The 17,866-nt window shown below is 41.6% G+C and overlaps 1 protein-coding gene across 7 annotated transcripts in view; it reads right to left on the bottom strand.

Annotated features, from left to right (window-relative positions):
* The window catches only part of MAGI1 (membrane associated guanylate kinase, WW and PDZ domain containing 1), a gene marked incomplete at its 5' end in the record, with an annotated part of 797,934 nt that overhangs the window by 405,160 nt on the left and 374,908 nt on the right, over positions 1-17,866 (bottom strand). For all 7 annotated transcript variants that reach the window (XM_082266002.1, XM_082265998.1, XM_082266000.1 and 4 more), the window contains one exon: positions 12,576-12,692. In XM_082266002.1, the coding sequence (XP_082122128.1) occupies positions 12,576-12,692 (117 nt within the window). The remainder of the gene's footprint in view (positions 1-12,575; positions 12,693-17,866) is intronic.

Genomic DNA, 17,866 nt, shown 5'->3' on the forward strand with positions numbered 1-17,866 from the left:
CAGCACAAAAAAAAAATACTTGAGTAGAAGTATTGAAATCATCGAAAAAATGTAGTGAAGTAAAAGTAGAAGTAGGAGAAAAAAATTCTACTCTAGGAAAGTACAGATACCGCATTTCGGTACTTAAGTACAGTACTTAAGTAGTTCTACTTCGTTACTATACATCTCTGTATATATATATATATATATATATATATATATATATATATAGTAAATGACCCCTCCCATTAACCTAACAACCATCTTGCCCTTGAAACACTTTAGAAAAGCAGCATGGTTGGACTATTAGGTTGGTTAGACATTTACCAAATATTCCCCCATATGTTTTACTGCCTAATAAAAAGGGAAATAAGCCATTCTTATAAATAAGATATCATTTACCTTTAAGATTCATTTGTTTTATCGGTTTCCGTGCAGTGCACCTTACATGATCGGGATTTTATTGCCGTCCGCCATGTATTTTTAATGTTTGCAATTAGAAAGCCAATAACGGCAGCCAATCTGCCACTGTCATCCTGTTCACAGTAAAAATCACTGATGTGCATTAGCTGCGGCATTACGCTTAATAAAACCTAATAATATGGTCTAGCGCCATGTACTTGTCTTGAAACATTTATTTCTTCGGCACAGGAGCATGGCAAAAACAGGAGGATTATTAATAGCAAGAGAGCACCTTTTCAATACTTTCAATTGACATTATGATCATAAGAGAATATAAACTTTAGGAAACAATATAAAAAACACCAATTGTTGCAGCTCTTTATTCATTAAAAAACGTTAGACCCTCTGTCCAGTTTATTTATTTTTTCCCACACTCCCTGTCCCAGTATTAATAAAGAGATCCTATCATCATCCTAATGGATATGTTTATCTTTTTGAAAAAAATAAATGCATATATTTTTTCAGGAAAAAATGTGCATTTATTATATTTTTCAAAGGAGACTGCAAAGCGTTACATCTATAATCAGTGGATTGCAAGTGCAATGTCAGGCTTCTGCAGGCACAGTGCCTATACTGCCTGTGGATATACCTCTGTAAAGGCTGTCAGTTTCACAAATGTAGCCAGTCTGAATGGACTACAAATATGCTAGTCAGCACGCTTGTAGTCCATTGAAACTACAAGTCTGTCTGCCGTGGTGGAAGATAGGATTTGTAGTTTATTGATTCACAATAGAGTGCAGGGGAGAATAACCTCTGCCTGCTGTCACAGGGGAGGGATTCAGGGGGTGAGGCAAGGAGGTGCTGGAGCATATTAGAGGTTAAACCTTAAATAAAGGCGTAACATGTATCATATTCAAAATGTGAATATATCCTCCAAAGACCTGCATGTAAAAGCAGATTTAAATGCTTATGCGACAATTTTTATTTTTTTTGCCTTGCAACGTGAATCTGAACTTGCTGGCAAATTTGGCTACTCCAGGAAAAGTCAGTAGCCTTGCACAGCGCCCTCTATCCTTGCACCTCATAGCTCTCCCCTCTTCTGGGAGTGCCTAAATACTGGGTGTGCTGGCCCAGCTCCTTCACCCTTCTCCTCACCTCCCTACAAAACCTTTGAAGTAGCGGCTGGGGAAGGAACGAAGGGGAATACTATAGAGGTCAAGTGAGCCACAGCTTCAAGGGTCCTTTCACATGGGCGTTCCGTATATCCGTTTGTCCTCCCATCCGTTTGCTGATGAAAAACGGGCATAATGTATGTCTATGGGATTGCGGACGTTAGCGGATGACCATCCGCTGACATCCGTTTTGCGTCCATTCCGTTCAGTTCGGTTTTTTGACACGGAAGAGAACCCTGTTTTTCATCCGTTTAAAAAACGGAACAGACGCAAAAATGGATGTCAGCGGATGTCATATACATACATTATCCCATAGACATACATTATGTCCGCTTTTCATCCGAAAACGGATGGATGAAAAACGGACATACAGAACGGACCCTACAAAAGTGTCATCTGTGTCCGTTTAAAAAAAAAAAGTGCATGAGCGGAAAAAAAAACGGACCGTGCCGTGTGAAAGGACCCTTAGTCTGCTGAAATCACATCCAAGATGGCGGCACACAGCAGCAGTCTATGGGCTTTTCATATCTACAGGAGGGGAGGATTTAACAGGTAAATAAAATGCAAAAAATATAGTAATGCACATAATCTTATGGGAAGATTTTGATGAAATGAATAGAATGGCAACCGGGTCTCTTTAAAGAAAGTGAGTGTAAATGTCATCTTTGATCTATATACTCTTGTTTATTGACAGCGAGAACATTTTGGATTGTTCTTCATTTTCTGTGCTGGTGACAATGGTTACAAAGACCAACAGCGAGGGAGTATGGTGCACACAAAATTATAAATACCTATCTACATCTTACTGAAACCTTTATAAATAACCCAAGAATAGTTCATTTGATTCAACAACACATTTTTTTGTGATTCAGGTCCATTTAGGCTGATTTTAAACAAGTGTATCAGCATTCTTAATAGATGCTATTAAGCTGAGTGGAAGCCGCAGTTTTGTTTGTCATCAGCCATTTAAGGACATGCTTACACAAGCAGTTTTGGTGCAGCCTACTGAATACTAAACTAGTCTTCCCCAAGCTTTATGAGAGGGATGTGTTAAAGGCTTAAAGTAACAGCTGTCACCTAAAAAACATTCTACAATAGGTAATGCAAACGTATCTTCTCTGTCCTTCTCTGGTGCCCCCATTGGCTGCCAACCTACCAGGCCTTTCTTTTGGCCTGTTACCATTATGGGCTGCCCTAATAGCCAACAGGAAGGCGTGGCTCCCAACTGTCCCTGATTTCAAGGGACTGTCCCTGATTTGGGACAAAGTCCCTCTGTCCCTCTTTCCTCCTTATTTGTCCCTCATTTTGGTCTGATCTGTATAGTTTTATATAAAATGCACTTTTTATCTTTCAAAAAGTCTTTCCCAGTGCTAACCCTTTCATCTAATTTCAAAATTGCTGCATTTCGAAGTTTCAAAAGCCAGAATAAAGCAATAATAGTGGTAAAAAAAAAAAAAAAAAAAAAAAAAATCACTTGGGATTAACTAATCATTTATTTGTATAATTTTCTTTTAAGGGGGCCGGGCAGGGTGTGTGTTTTATGCCTACATACTTTTCCTAATAGGTGTCCCTCGTTCCCATCTCAAAAAGTTGGCAGGTATGGGAAGGTGATGAAGGGTGTAGGCTTTGCCCTTAACATTACAAGGAAGTGTTAAAATTGGAATGAGAGCATAATCCAAAAAATCAGGGCTCCTGAGGTACTGGGTCCAATTTCATTCCCAGTGCTAACTGCATCCGAGCCTTATTCTGTAGCAAGTAAACACTGAAGTCATAACTGGCCTTAATCAGTCTTGAGCGTCCGCCCCCTGCTGGTCATTATTAGCACTGCAGCTCAGGCCATGCTGCAGTGGACACTATTAGAAGTGCTTAAATCGGCGGCTGGACATTCATCCTGTGCCTGAACAACAGGTTCTGTTCAAGTTATGTTGGTCTGCACTATACAGTATTACTCCTGTAATTTTGACTGTATTAGTACTCTATATTTTATCTGTTTAGACATTTTGTTTTGACTCTGCTGTTGTCTTCAGTTTGCTCATACCATCTGCCCCTGTGTGATGTCACAATGGGTCCACAAAGTTCACTGACACTGCCCTGTGAGTTGCATTCCAACTTATCTCTGTTCTGCAAGTAAATCAAACCATTACTACAGCGGTAGCGGTGGGCCAGCGCACATGCTTGTAGAGATATTGGACCTGGTGCAATCCATTAAAAATATGAAAGCATGCAGTAGGCACACTCAATTGAACTTAAAGTGGTTGTAACCCTACAAAAAAACAAAAACAAAAATCCTGTTTTTTTAAGGCATGATCTATAGCACAGTGCTTGTATCATGTAATTTGTCCCTTTCTATGTTGTAATACCTGTATGTCTGGTTGATCCTGCCTGTTCCTGTGTCCCTCTGGGTGTGCTGACCACAGTTATCATGGCTGCTGAGCCATGATACTGTGGGTCAGTTTACGTGCCTCTGTCATCCCGCTCTCTGCTCTAAGTCTCTTCCCACTCCCCCCCCTTCTCTCCTTGCCTGTCAGGTGTGAGAGCCGATCTCCTCCCCGCCCCTCTAGCTGCTATTCTGCTGCAATATGCAGCAAAAATACTTGTTCCTTCTCTGGTTTATACAGTTATTAATTTTGGCAGCAACTTTTGATTTAGTTTTAGTCTTTTGACTAAAATGTCATTTTAGCTTTAGTCGTATTTTAGTCATCTGAATTGTTTTAGTTTCAGTCATATTTTAGTCAACTAAAATCTCCAGTACATTTTAGTCAATTACAAATCGACTAGGTTTAGGTAAGTTGTGATGCATTATTTAAGCATTTCTCTAGGATTTCCAAACAAATTATATACTTCTGGACTAAAAATCAAATATCAAAGTACAAAAAATTCAGCCCAGCGCTCACTCCGAATGGGAAGACTGGCGTGCTGCTCTCCTCAGGCAGGGAACTCCAATACGGGTACATAGAAAAAAAAGGAAGAGGAGGCGCAAACACCTAGTGCATTACCCGTGGTCAATGTAGCAAATATTTAATAAAAAATGCCAAATGCATACTCACAGACGTAAAGATAAAAACATGTTACAAGAATCCACCATGTGTGAACTGGAACAAGTCCTTCAGTCAGGACCGCTGATTGAAGGACTTGTTCCAGTTCACACATGGTGGATTCTTGTAACATGTTTTTATCTTTACGTCTGTGAGTATGCATTTGGCATTTTTTATTAAATATTTGCTACATTGACCACGGGTAATGCACTAGGTGTTTGCGCCTCCTCTTCCTTTTTTTTCCTTTTTTTTTTAAAAATCAAATATGTTATTATTTCTGATATTAAGGTTTAAACATGCACTACAGACACAAATTTAGCCATTGTGATATACTTTATCTCACAAAATTGAGTACACCACCCACATTTTTGTAAATATTTTAATATATTCATGTAACAACACTGAAGAAATGACACTTTGCTGAGGTTTCAGGGTCTTGGCAATTTCAGGACAGGACAAGTTCCACTTAGACAGGCCTCGTCATGGTCGACCAAAGAAGTTGAGTGCACATGCTCAGTGTTATATCCAGAGGTTGTCTTTGGGAAATACCGTATATACTCGAGTATAAGCCGACCCGAGTATAAGCCGAGGCCCCTACTTTTAGCACAAAAAGATGGGAAAAATCATTGACTCAAGTATAAGCCTAGGGTGAGAATGCAGGGCGGCGGGCATGGTACAGGAGAATGAAGGTGACTGGCATGGTGCAGGAGAATGCAGGGTACTGGCATGGTACAGGAGAATGCAGGGTACTGGCATGGTGCAGGAGAATGCAGGGTACTGGCATGGTACAGGAGAATGCAGGGTACTGGCATAATGCAGGAGAATGCAGGGTACTGGCATGGTACAGGAGAATGCAGGGTACTGGCATGGTGCAGGAGAATGCAGGGTACTGGCATGGTACAGGAGAATGCAGGGTACTGGCATGGTGCAGGAGAATGCAGGGTACTGGCATGGTACAGGAGAATGCAGGGTACTGGCATGGTACAGGAGAATGCAGGGTACTGGCATGGTGCAGGAGAATGCAGGGTACTGGCATGGTGCAGGAGAATGCAGGGTACTGGCATGGTGCAGGAGAATGCAGGGTACTGGCATGGTGCAGGAGAATGCAGGGTACTGGCATGGTACAGGAGAATGCAGGGTACTGGCATGGTACAAGAGGATCCGGGGTTGTGGGCATACTACAGGAGATGCAGTGCTGTGGGCATGGTACAGGTGGACCATGCCCGCAGCACTGCATCCCTTGTAGTGTGCCCGCAGCCCTGCATAATGGCAGGTAGTGAAGCTGTTTCACTTACCTGTTCCAGAGGCGCCTTCATTTTAAAAATGGCGCCACCCGGCGCCGACACGTCATTGCGCACGCGCCGCCACCGCTCGTATAATTTCGGCTATTCCCGGCCTCTCCCGAGCGGCGGCGGCGCGTGCGCAGTGACATGTATGCGACGGGCGGCGCCATTTTTAAAGCTTAAGCCCGTCGGAGCAGACTTTTTTTCCTTGACTCGAGTATAAGCCGAGGGGGAAGTTTTCAGCACAAAAACATGTGCTGAAAAACTCGGCTTATACTCGAGTATATACGGTAGACTTATGAGTTCTGCCAGCATTGCTGCAGAGGTTGAAGGGGTGGGGGGTCAGCCTGTCAGTGCTCAGACCATACGCTGCACACTGCATCAAATTGGTCTGCATGGCTGTCATCCCAGAAGGAAGCCTCTTTTAAAGATGATGCACAAGAAAGCCCACAAACTGTTTGCTGAAGACAAGAAAACTAAGGACATGGATTACTGGAACCATGTCCTGTGGTCTGACGAGACCAAGATGAACTTATTTGGTTCAGATGGTGTCACGCATGTGTGGCGGCAACCAGGTAAGGAGTACAAAGACAAGTGTGTCTTGCCTACAGTCAAGCATGGTGGTGGGAGTGTCATGGTCTGGGGCTGCATGAGTGCTGCCAGCACTGGGGAGCTACAGTTCATTGAGGGAACCATGAATGCCAACAAGTACAGTGACATACGGAAGCAGAGCATGATCCCCTCCCTTCAGAGACTGGGCCGCAGGGCAATATTCCAACATGATAATGACCCCAAACACACCTCCAAGATGACCACTGCCTTGCTAAAGAAGCTAAGGGTAAAGGTGATGGACTGGCTAAACATGTCTCCAGACCTAAACCCTACTGAGCGCCTGTGGGGCTTCCTCAAACGGAAGATGGAGGAGCGCAAGGTCTCTATCATCCACCAGCTCCATGATGTCATCATGGAGGAGTGGAAGAGGACTCCAGTGGCAACCTGTGAAGCTCTGGTGAACTCCATGCCGAAGAGGGTTAGGGCAGTGCTGGAAAATAATGGTGGCTACACAAAATATTGACACTTTGGGCCCAATTTGGACATTTTCACTTAGGGTGTGTGTTGTTGCCAGCGGTTTAGACATTAATGGCTGTATGTTGAATTATTTTGATGGGACAGCAAATTTACACTTTTATACAAGATGTATACTCTTACTACTTACTACTTTACATTGTAGCAAAGTGTCATTTCTTCAGTGTTGTCACAAGAAAAGAAAAATATTGCTTTTTGACAAACAGAAGTGCAACTTTAAAATACAAAAAACTGTAAACTCTATTGTCTGTAATGTCATTGCACATATTACCTGAATATATTACCAGCAATAAATATTAGGAGAAAATATCAGAAAAGCCTTTTTCTTAATTTTTTTCTCTTTCAGCAGTTTAGTAGATGCCCCATACTTCTGCTTATGCGGTAGTGCAATACATGTTTAAACTTTATTGTGCTATTATTACAGGCTCTAGATGGAATTGTGTTGCCAATTTAGAAATGGCCAGCAGTAGTGTTAATTTTGATGTCAATTTTCAATTTAGTTTTAGTTATAGTCTTTTCACTTAAATGTAATTTTAGTTTTAGTCGTATTTTAGTCATCTGAATTGTTTTAGTCATATTTTAGTTGACTAAAATAGTGTTAATTTAGTCGACGAAATAACACTGCTCCTTAGATAGGAGAAGTAGAATGGATGGGGATCACGTGACAGCCCAGCTGCGGTGTGAGAAAAGGTATTTAGCCTTGTCACTTTAAAAAAACACCCACACTGTAGGTAATAACTGCATAAACCAGGGGAGGGGATACTAGCAAAGTCACAATGTGACTTTACAAACACTTTAAGCCAGCCACAGACGGATTTAATCTCGGCCGGTGTAACGTGAGAATTACCTACCCCGTGAGAAAAACCTACCCTCGTCACTTCCTGCCAGGAACAGCTGAGCAGCGCAGCAGTGCGCATGCTCACAGCCCCGGATACCTACTGGAAGAGCTGAGGATCAGACTAGTGCGAATGCCTTCTAGTAGGAAACGATCACGGTGTCCATGGAAAAAACCTACCCGCGCGGGGGTTACATTAAAACAGCTGTGCTGCGATACGAGTCATCTCCGCTCCTGTCACTGTCACTACCCTGATCTTGGCTAGTAAATATAAAAGCGGCTCTGGGCTCCATGATTTATATTTTCATACACCCGCCGCCGCTTTTATATTTACTAGCCAAGATCAGGGTAGTGACAGTGACAGGAGCGGAGATGACTCATAGTGCAGCACAGCTGTTTTAATGTAACTGCTCGCGTTACAGACACTGCCGTGAACCGGAAGTGACGAGGGTAGGTTTTTCTCACAGGTAGGTAATTCTCACGGAACACCGGTTCAGCAGGGAATGGCCAAAATTTGATCCATCTATGGGCAGTGTGGTTGTACTGAAGTTGCTCCATGGATCTGGGTTTTTTTCATGTGTTCTGCTGGCAGGGAAAGCTCCAGTGTTGTCCACTGGCGGAACACAATAACACTGCAGACTATTCCGGAATATATCTCCACCCTTACTGCTATCTCTTGGAATTTTATTGCAGTAGAGGAAGCGGTTTACCACCGGAAGTTAGGAACTCACTGGGTTCAAGGTAGATGAACAGGTTTCTGAAGGTACAAATAAAAAGTTTGCTCACAACATAAAAACTAGAAATCTACCGTGCTTTATGCCCTAAATCCCCTCAATCTCCTTGCAATTTATTATTTTTTTTTTTTTAATCCCAGACAGATGCCTTTGAGATCAGAACATGCTCCCGAATTCTTTTAATATGGGCAGAATACACATACAAAGATACATTTTTCTTGGGCCATGCTCACTCTAGCTCTCAATTATAATACTCAGTTCCTTCCCTTAAAAGCTCAATAAATCTCAACAATAAATTCTAAGTGGTTTCCACCACACACAGGCTACAGACAAGGGGATGTTGGTTGCGCTACTTTTTTTTCACTTTAGTTGTCCGCCACGAGGCATGATGAATATACTATAAGCTATTGTTTGGCAGAGAATTTTTTAATGGAATATCAATGACACCGCTCTGTTACCCTATAAAGCTTTTAAATAAAAGGACACTAAATCAAACCCGTGTCGCCCTTGTTTGAAGCAGAACAATGTATAACATTTCCATCATTTTATGGTGCTTCCAAGTCCACTCTCAGTGGACAAGTAGCTGATAGATGGGCAGCAAGGTCTAAGCGCTGTGTTGTGGTGGTACGTGATAGGAAATTATCATTATTTTGACTTGTAGCAAACTAAGGTTTAGAGGGAATTTAGAGAGCTGAAGAATTTCAGATCCAAACTTCAGCTCTTATTCAGCCAAAAGCTCCTATTTTAAGACAATTTCATGTAATTCGACTTTCCGCAGACATGTATTACCGCTCTGCATAATTTGCAAGCGTTCAGATGCTGCAGGCATAGTCCACTCAGAACGCTGTATGTAAAGTAGATATCCTTGTATTATAGTTCCAGGGTCAAAATGAATAGCCATTCCTTTCGCCTTTCTAAAATGTGGAAAAAGGGCCACCTTTGATTGCCAAAGCACAAAGGTAAGCCTAACACACTAGCTCCACTTTCAGTCTTATTGTCCTTCTTTACTTCCCACAAACATAATGGGACTACTTGTACTTCACGTGCTACAAAAATGTATCTACTGTATTTAAAAAGTAAGTAATTACACCTAAGATGATCAACATTAGCAGAAAAAAATCAATAAAAAGGGTGCTAGAAAAAAAAAAAAGAAAGAAAAAAAAAAAACACGACATATACTGTTGCATGTATTAAAAAAAAAAAAAAAGTATTTGAATCTTTGCCTTAGGTGACTATAGTACTTCTCTATTATTACAGAATTTGAGAAGCATTAATAATACACAAACTCAACATGAAAATCGACAAATATAACAATTCTGAAAGTTAAATTGGCACTTTCTGCAGAGCTATACATGGCACCTGAAAGAAGGACTATTGAGGGGGAGGGTAAGAGGGATCTGGATCTGAAAGTGAAAAGGTCGTTCAAAGACAGGGGTTGTACAAAACTCTACAATGGCAAACTTGGCAACAACAAATACAGAGTACAATGCAGAAGACATCTGGAAAACTTTGTGGGTAATCGGATAATAACAAATTAAAGCATATGAAAATCCCAAAAAAATTATATTTTGCAGTCCTTAGATATAGTAACTGCATTGTTTTTTTTTTTTACACACACACACATATACGTATATATATATATATATATATATATATATATATATATATATATATATATACTGCGAATAACACACTTCCTACCCTTGGGTAGCTACGCTTATTGATTTAACTATATGGTTGTCAACCAGGCTGCTCTCCTGATTGAACTACTAAAAGGGCTTCCTCCCTTTATGTGCATTATATTGGGGAAAGAGGAATTAGTAGTTTACAAAAGAAAGCCTGGCAAGATTCTTTTCTTTTCTCAATGCTTTAAAGCAAACCTTTCCCCGTTTTTTTCTAAATTTCATATCAGCATGCAACACTGAAAACAAACATACTTGTCTTTTTTCTGTCCGCTTCCTGGTTCCCTTGAAGGCACTAGTGACGTAGCCCCAGCCTCAGAGATCCCCCCTGAGAAGGCAACGTCACTAGTGCCTTCAAAAAAGTTAAAGAAAAAACAAACAACCAACAAAACAAAACAAAAAAAAAGGAAAAATACAAAGCATGTATAAAAAAAAAAAAATTGAATTTTTGTAAGAACTTACCATAAAATTATTTTCTCAGAGTCCTCTGACAGACGCAGCCTCTTCCAAGTTTCATCACTATTGGGTAATGGCGCCCTCTGCAGGAGCAGGCTAGGTAGTGAAACTTCATTAAAAAAGCTTTAACTAGACACACCTTTAGGGGCTGTCCATCTAGACATTACCCTCAGACACATAGAGCTTACTAATCAGTTTCATAGTAAGCAGTACAGGAAGACAAACAACCCCAAAATAGAGGGTCGGGGGCTGAGTCTGTCAGAGGACTCAGAGAAAAGAATTTTACGATAAGTTCTTACAAAAATTCTATTTTCTCTTACGTCCTCTGACAGACGCAGCCTCTTCCAAGTTTCATCACTATTGGGATGTCCCAAAGCAGTGTAGGTGTGAGGGGTGGGAAAAGACGCAACCAACAGAATGGTAACGTGCCAACAAAGCCAGAACAAAATGTGGCCAACAGGGCAACAAAAGCTCAACCAACAGGGGCTACCCCAGAACATAAATTCACCCCAAGGAAAGAAAACATGTCTCTTCAACAAACCGCAGCGCTCAAAACTTTGCAGCCAAAGGAAGCATCCGAGGATGCCATCACGTCAATCTTGTAGAATTTTCAAAGAAAAAACAAAAAACTGAGACTGGAGTCCCAGCAGGGTATCCTAGGTCCTACTCCTGAGCTAGGCAGCAAGAAACTGATTAATAAGCTCTATGTGTCTGAGGGTAATGTCTAGAGGAACAGCCCCTAAAGGTGTGTCTAGTTAAAGCTTTTCTAATAACGTTTCACTACCTAGCCTGCTCCTGCAAGGGCGCCATTACCCAATAGTGATGAAACTTGGAAGAGGCTGCATCTGTCAGAGGACGTAAGAGAAAACAGCCAGACTCGATGGACTATTCTGTCTTTTTTTCTGCTGTAACTTTTCTATGTTTCTTTAAGTAAAAACTGCAGTTCTATGTTTCTTCAGGGAGATCCCATACTTAAGATGCCTAAGCTGTGAGTATTCTGACACTGGGTATGCGTGAGAAGCAGCACATGACGTCATACGTTTCATCCTTGTGCATGTGCCGTGTGACTTATTTGGTGTAACCCCCCCACCTTTTAGCACTGATGAGTGTATCATTGAGGGGGAAAAGACGTCACACATTCCACCTCACGCATGCGTAGGATGACATAGTTTTCAAAATGGTGACACAGGAGAATAGACACCCGATTCACAGAGACAGCCTGAAAAGGGATCCACAATAAGGAGAGGTATAGGTAACTGAACTCAATTATTTGTAATGTACTCTATATTGTTGTCTTCTCTTGTAGGGAAGGGGGTTCCTCTTTAAGTTTTGCTTAATTTAGAAGGATACTAAATTGAAGGGAAGATTAACAGGTATTTTCTTAACTTGACACAAATTTTCTTGAAAAAAACAAATGCAGTCACCACACCAAAGGACAGGTAAGTTGCTATATATTCAAATTTTTGTTCTTGGATTAGGATATACAATACATTGTGAGGCTGGCCATGCAAATCTATCAATTCCCACATCCACACAATCGCCCGCTGCTGTCTCTTCTAGTCTGATAGCCAGCACCCATGGATGCCTAAACAGCAGCTACAGCTAATCGTCTGCAGGCACTAATCAGCTGACAATTTCTGCCCGGCTCCTTTGATTTTCAGAATGAAGGATGTTGGGTGGAGTGGTGCCAACCGACAGCTCAAATTTTGACCAGTTCATCAGAAACCATCTGAAATTCGCTCTGCTCATTTCCAGCCTATCCAAAGTCTACATAAATCAAAGTCTCCAAATAAAAAAAGTGCAGAACAGGAGTATGTAACCAAATTCTAGAAGGTTCTTATAGGCAACAGAAATTATTTCTTAGACAGGTTAGGAAATAAGAGCTGATGTCTTGTAAAATACTCTACTCACAAGGCACTGCATGGCGATATAGATTATCTCGAATGATTTGCTGCAGTTCGTGGTCAGGGGAAGCTTTCTGGAACCTCTGGTTGAGATAATGCCTCAGGTCCTTGTTGAGTCGGCTTCCTATAAAAATAAGAAACACAAGACAACATTTTATTACTTCTTTGTCTTCACAGTAACCCCATTACCAGAAGTTGGTGCTAGCAGACTTTTTAAATGGCTGTTGTTCAATTTATAAGGGACTTGTAGAACTAAGAAAATTATTTCAAGAAACACAGGGTGTGAAAAGGTAAAGGGGATTTATTAGACAGGAGATTTGGAAAAAACAGTGATCACAAAATTGTCAACTATAATATGAAAGCTAAATGTATATCTAAAGCCAAAACTTTTTTTTGGGATAGGGTAGGGGAGGGTTAAAACTCATCAGTTTTATTTCATGCTGCATATTTCCCATTGCAATGATTTATTTCACCTCCTTTCTCATAGACACAACACAAATTCTCTCCAAAAATGAGGAAATTCCCTCTTAGGAAGTTTTCACCAGAACAATTGTCCCCTTTTGAGGATTTTTTCCCTATTCCAGTTACAACCCACAAACTTTCAGTCCCAGTGACAATGGTCACTTAGACAAACAGAGAGGATGATTCTCCCCAGTGCAGTGGGCCACTAAAATTTGACAGGGTTACTAGCCCTTTTCTATTTGGTCCCCAAACTATGGTCCTCCAGCTGTTGAGGAACTACAAGTCCTATCATGCCTCTGCAAGTCATGCTAGTGGCTGTCAAAGTCGTGCAATGCCTCATGGGACTTGCAGTTCAACAGCTGGAGGGCCATAAGTTTGAGATCCATGATAAACTAAAACTAGAATAACAAAAATGTGGATGGGGGCATGCAAAACAATGACTGTTCATTCAATTCCACTGAATCCTATCAGATGAACAATTATCACTGTGTTGAAAGTATCAGTATTATATTCGTTCTTGCAATGCAGTATTGGGAACCATGCCTTATAGTTTCACTTTTAAACTCGACTCCCCACTCCCCACCCCCCGTCTTCAGGGATCGAAAATTAGGAATAAAAGTTTGGAACAATTTATGGGAAACTGATCTCCAAAGAGCCGGTTGCATCGGTAAGACTAGATGTCCAGAGCACCCCCCCCCTCCTCCCTAAAATCAGATGTCAAGAGCTTCGTCCCCGATCAGAAGTCATGAGTCCCCCACACTCTCTTAAATGACAGCGCAACCCCCTTACCATGTCCTGCTTCTACCCAGAAGAATCTAGGGGTGGAGCTTGGAAGCAGAGAATGCAGGGTCTGAAGGAGGACCAGAGGAAGGCTGGAGTCAGCTGCCAGAGGCTGCTGAATACTAAGACCAGGGGAGGCTGAGACTAGAGAGTGCCACAGAGAGGCCCACGATCTCTATGAGGCAGTTCTGTCCTCCTGCCTGCTGAGACTGTCAGGTATTGGACATGAGCCTCTGTGTGGCTACACAGAGAAGCGCAAGATCTGGCGAAGGAGTTCTCTCCTCCTCTCTGCTGCTGACTGCTAAAACATGGGGACGGAGATGAGGGGGGTGCCGTAGCTGCAGGAGAGGTGTGAGGGCCAAGTGAAATGGCCTGGTAGGCCAGATTTGGCCCCCCTGGGTCTTGTGTTTGGCACCCATGCTATAATTTGTTCATATTTCATGTCTGAGGTTCAAAACCACTTCAATCCTGTTAATATTTTCCAATTATTTATATATGCCAACATTCATGCTATAACTACATAGATTTGTTATTTGGTCTCAAATTCTTATTCATGTAACCCCTTTACAGAATGTCAGTCAATGCGCAAGAAGCTGCAGTGGTCCAATTTTTCTTGGCAGAGGTCATAAACGGCCATTGCTAGATGGAGCTTCACTTGCACAAGCAAACTACCATTCTGACAGGTTTCCTTTAATTACAATATACTATGCCGAAATAATCACTTTGAAAACCATCTGTCAGTGTTATTCCTAGAGAAAGGCCTAAACTAGTTACTTAAGAGAAAAGTTGTAAGTTTCATAATTTGCAGACTCAGCAAATTAAATTGTACAATATAAATGCAAGCTAATGTTCTCGTGTGTGCATTTTTAATGGCGGTCTGCTGAGGACATCACACAGCAGTTGCCTGGCAATTTACAGAAAATTAGTTTATCTACTTAACACTGATTTTTTAAACTATACAAAAAAATACAGCTAGTGTTCATAGCACTAATAATTCCCTGACTTGCCATAAAAACTATTTAAAAGCAAAAATATGTTTTTTGTTTTTTTAAGTGCTTGTGGTAATGAGACTGAAACTTGTTATATTCTTCATAACTGATACAAATTAATTAGCTTATTACATCTTCCATTCCTAATTACAAGCATGGCATTATCTTAATGCTTGCTTATAACAACAACAAAAGTTCTTGGTTTAAAACAAAACTTTGACGAAAATGCCAAAATACATTAGTTGCGCTGGTAGAAAGATAAACGACCATTGAGTTTCTGCCTCAGACCCCATTCACAGTGCCGCGACTTGTCAGGCGACTTGTCAGCCTGACAAGTCGCGGTCCCTCGCGGTCCATTGACTGCTACAGGACCCGTTCTAATAGGAGCGACACAAGTCGCTCCGACTTAGAAAAAGGGTCCTGTACTACTTCGGGGCGACCTCGGAGCGACTTGCATAGACATTCATTATATGAAGTTCGTGCAAGTCGCACCGAAGTCGCGGTGCACGGGACTGACAAGTCGCCTCCCGAAGTAGTGCAGAGTCGTGTCGCCATAGTGTGAACCAACTCTTAAATGTAAATGTATACTCTTTTGCTAAAGCACTGTGTATCAAAACAATTGCAATTTTAATTTTGAATCAAATACTTGTTTTCAACTCTTTCCCATGTGTTTCTACGTGTCTGCTGCTGATCTCCTGTGCAATCAAGTTCTGTCTACATGTATGCATTGCAGCAACGAATGCATGGCAACAAGATGAGCAATTATAGTAGCCTCTCTTAAATCTGTTTTTTTTTTAACCAAGCCCTGTATCCCAATAATGTCAAGCATAAGGGATGGAAATATGACTGATAATAGAAAAGAGATGCTTCAAGAGACAATTCTCAAAATTGCGAGGAACCGAATTGTAGATAGACCTCCCCGTGAAAAAAAAAAAAAAAAATAGCATTTACATTTTTCTATATCGCAGCCTTAAAAAAGAAATAGAGGAACAGGGTAAAAGTTCATGAAGTTTTAGGGAGCCCTAATTAAAATAAGCCACTCTTTAGCCTTTGGTATCCAGGCTTTATTACATCAGCACGTGTAGGCCCTTTGACCATAAAAATTACGGTATCCGCTCATTAAAAGAATCATCCCCCAGGCCTCCATCCCCCGGCAGACAGCGATGGGCACAAAGCTTTACAAGGCTTCCATAAAACCCTGCTTTTATGTGGATTAAAGATCTATTTTATTAATAGAGGCTGGCTCTCCTTGCTGTAACCTTTGTACATCACTGCTCCACACTATTATTACACAACTCTTTAGCAGGGCAAACCCTATTTTCCCTCATTAGCAATTTATCTGCAGCCTCATTAAAGACCAGAAAACCTGGTGAAAAGTGTAATGCATTAAAAATATAAAACTTTCTGCTGGGTTTTTAAGAGATTAAGTATTCTTATAGAAATGGCGTCATACAAAAAATACAAAAACAAAAAAACACAGTTTTGGGAAGGTGCTGGCAAATTTGAATCATACACCATTTTTGGGGACTCCAGGGGCTGGGATTTTGACAACTGTTTCTAGGCCAACCCATTAAGATTGTGCTCCATTAGCTCCTTCCCTGGCCAGCACTCCAGGAGTGAGATCTCTAAACTGGGAAATTACGTAATACTGGTTCATTCAATGGAGGGAGGATTTGCAAACAGATGTTCATTGGGCTTCCTCCTCCCTACCCAATGACCCTTGAATCAGTTCCACAAGAAAACTGACAGTCAGCTTGAAAAGCATATACAAAGTTAGGGACCTTTCACACGGGCGCTCCGTATGTCCGCAAATCATCCTATTTTTTTGCGGATGATTTACGGACATAATGTAAGTCTATGGCATTGCGGATGTCAGCGGAATACCATCCGCTGACATCAGATTTTCTTCCTTTCAGTTCTGTTCCGTTTTTTGGAACAAAACCCTATTTTTTCATCCGTTCAAAAAACGGAAAGGAAGCAAAATCGGATGTCAGCGGTGTCATCCGCTGACATCCGCAATGCCATAGACTTACATTATGTCCGCATATCATCCGCCAAACGGATGAGATGATATGCGGACATAAGGAGCGGATGACACAAGTGTCATCCGCTCCGTGAAAAAAAAAAAAAAGTCCCGCCGCGGAGAGAATAAATCCGGAGCGGCCGTGTGAAAGAAGCCTTAAGGTGGCAGGTAGGGACATAACCCTTAAACTAGCAGCAAAGTTGAAACCTAACCTTAGAAAGCATTTTTTTTTTTTTTTTTCAAAAGAGTAGTTGATGCTTGGTTCACACTTCTAGCAGAGGTAACGAGTCAGTCAACAGTAAGTAAATTTAAACATGCTTGGAACAAACATAGATCTATACTCAGTTAAAAGGTGTGTGTGTTCGGCAGGGGGGGGGGGGGGGGGGGATTTGGTTGTTTTTTTATGTTCATTTGCTTTTACTTATTCACTGGCCCTCCCCTTTGCCACCTATGTACTTTCAATCATACTAGGTATGCTTTCCGCTTTGCCAGCTATGTGAGTGGTACTTTCACTCATACTAGGTATGCTCTCCGCTTTGCCACCTATGTGAGTGGTACTTTCACTCATACTAGGTATGCTCTCTGCTTTGCCACCCATGTGCGTGGTACTTTCACTCATACTAGTTATGTCCTCCACATTGCCACCCATGTGAGTGGTACTTTCACTCATACTAGGTATGCTCTATGCTTTGCCACCCATGTGAGTGGTACTTTCACTCATACTAGGTATGCCCTTCACTTTGCCACCCATGTGCATGGTACTTTCACTCATACTAGGTATGCCTTCCGCTTTTCCCCCTATGTAAGTGGTACTTTCACTCATACTAGGTATGCCCTCCGCTTTGCCACCCATGTGGATGGTACTTTCACACATACTAGGTATGCCCTCCCCTTTACCCCCCCCCCCCCTGCCATGTGACAAGCATTTAATCACCGGACACTGTAATATGGTAGCACTTGGATTTTCACCAGGGCTGCAGCAATAATCAGGTTGACTGCTAAAGGCAGTAGGGGTTTCCTTTAACTGCAGCGCACCATTATTTT

Source organism: Pelophylax lessonae (assembly GCF_965119305.1).
Source record: "Pelophylax lessonae genome assembly, chromosome: 8".
NCBI classification, from domain to species: domain Eukaryota; kingdom Metazoa; phylum Chordata; class Amphibia; order Anura; family Ranidae; genus Pelophylax; species Pelophylax lessonae.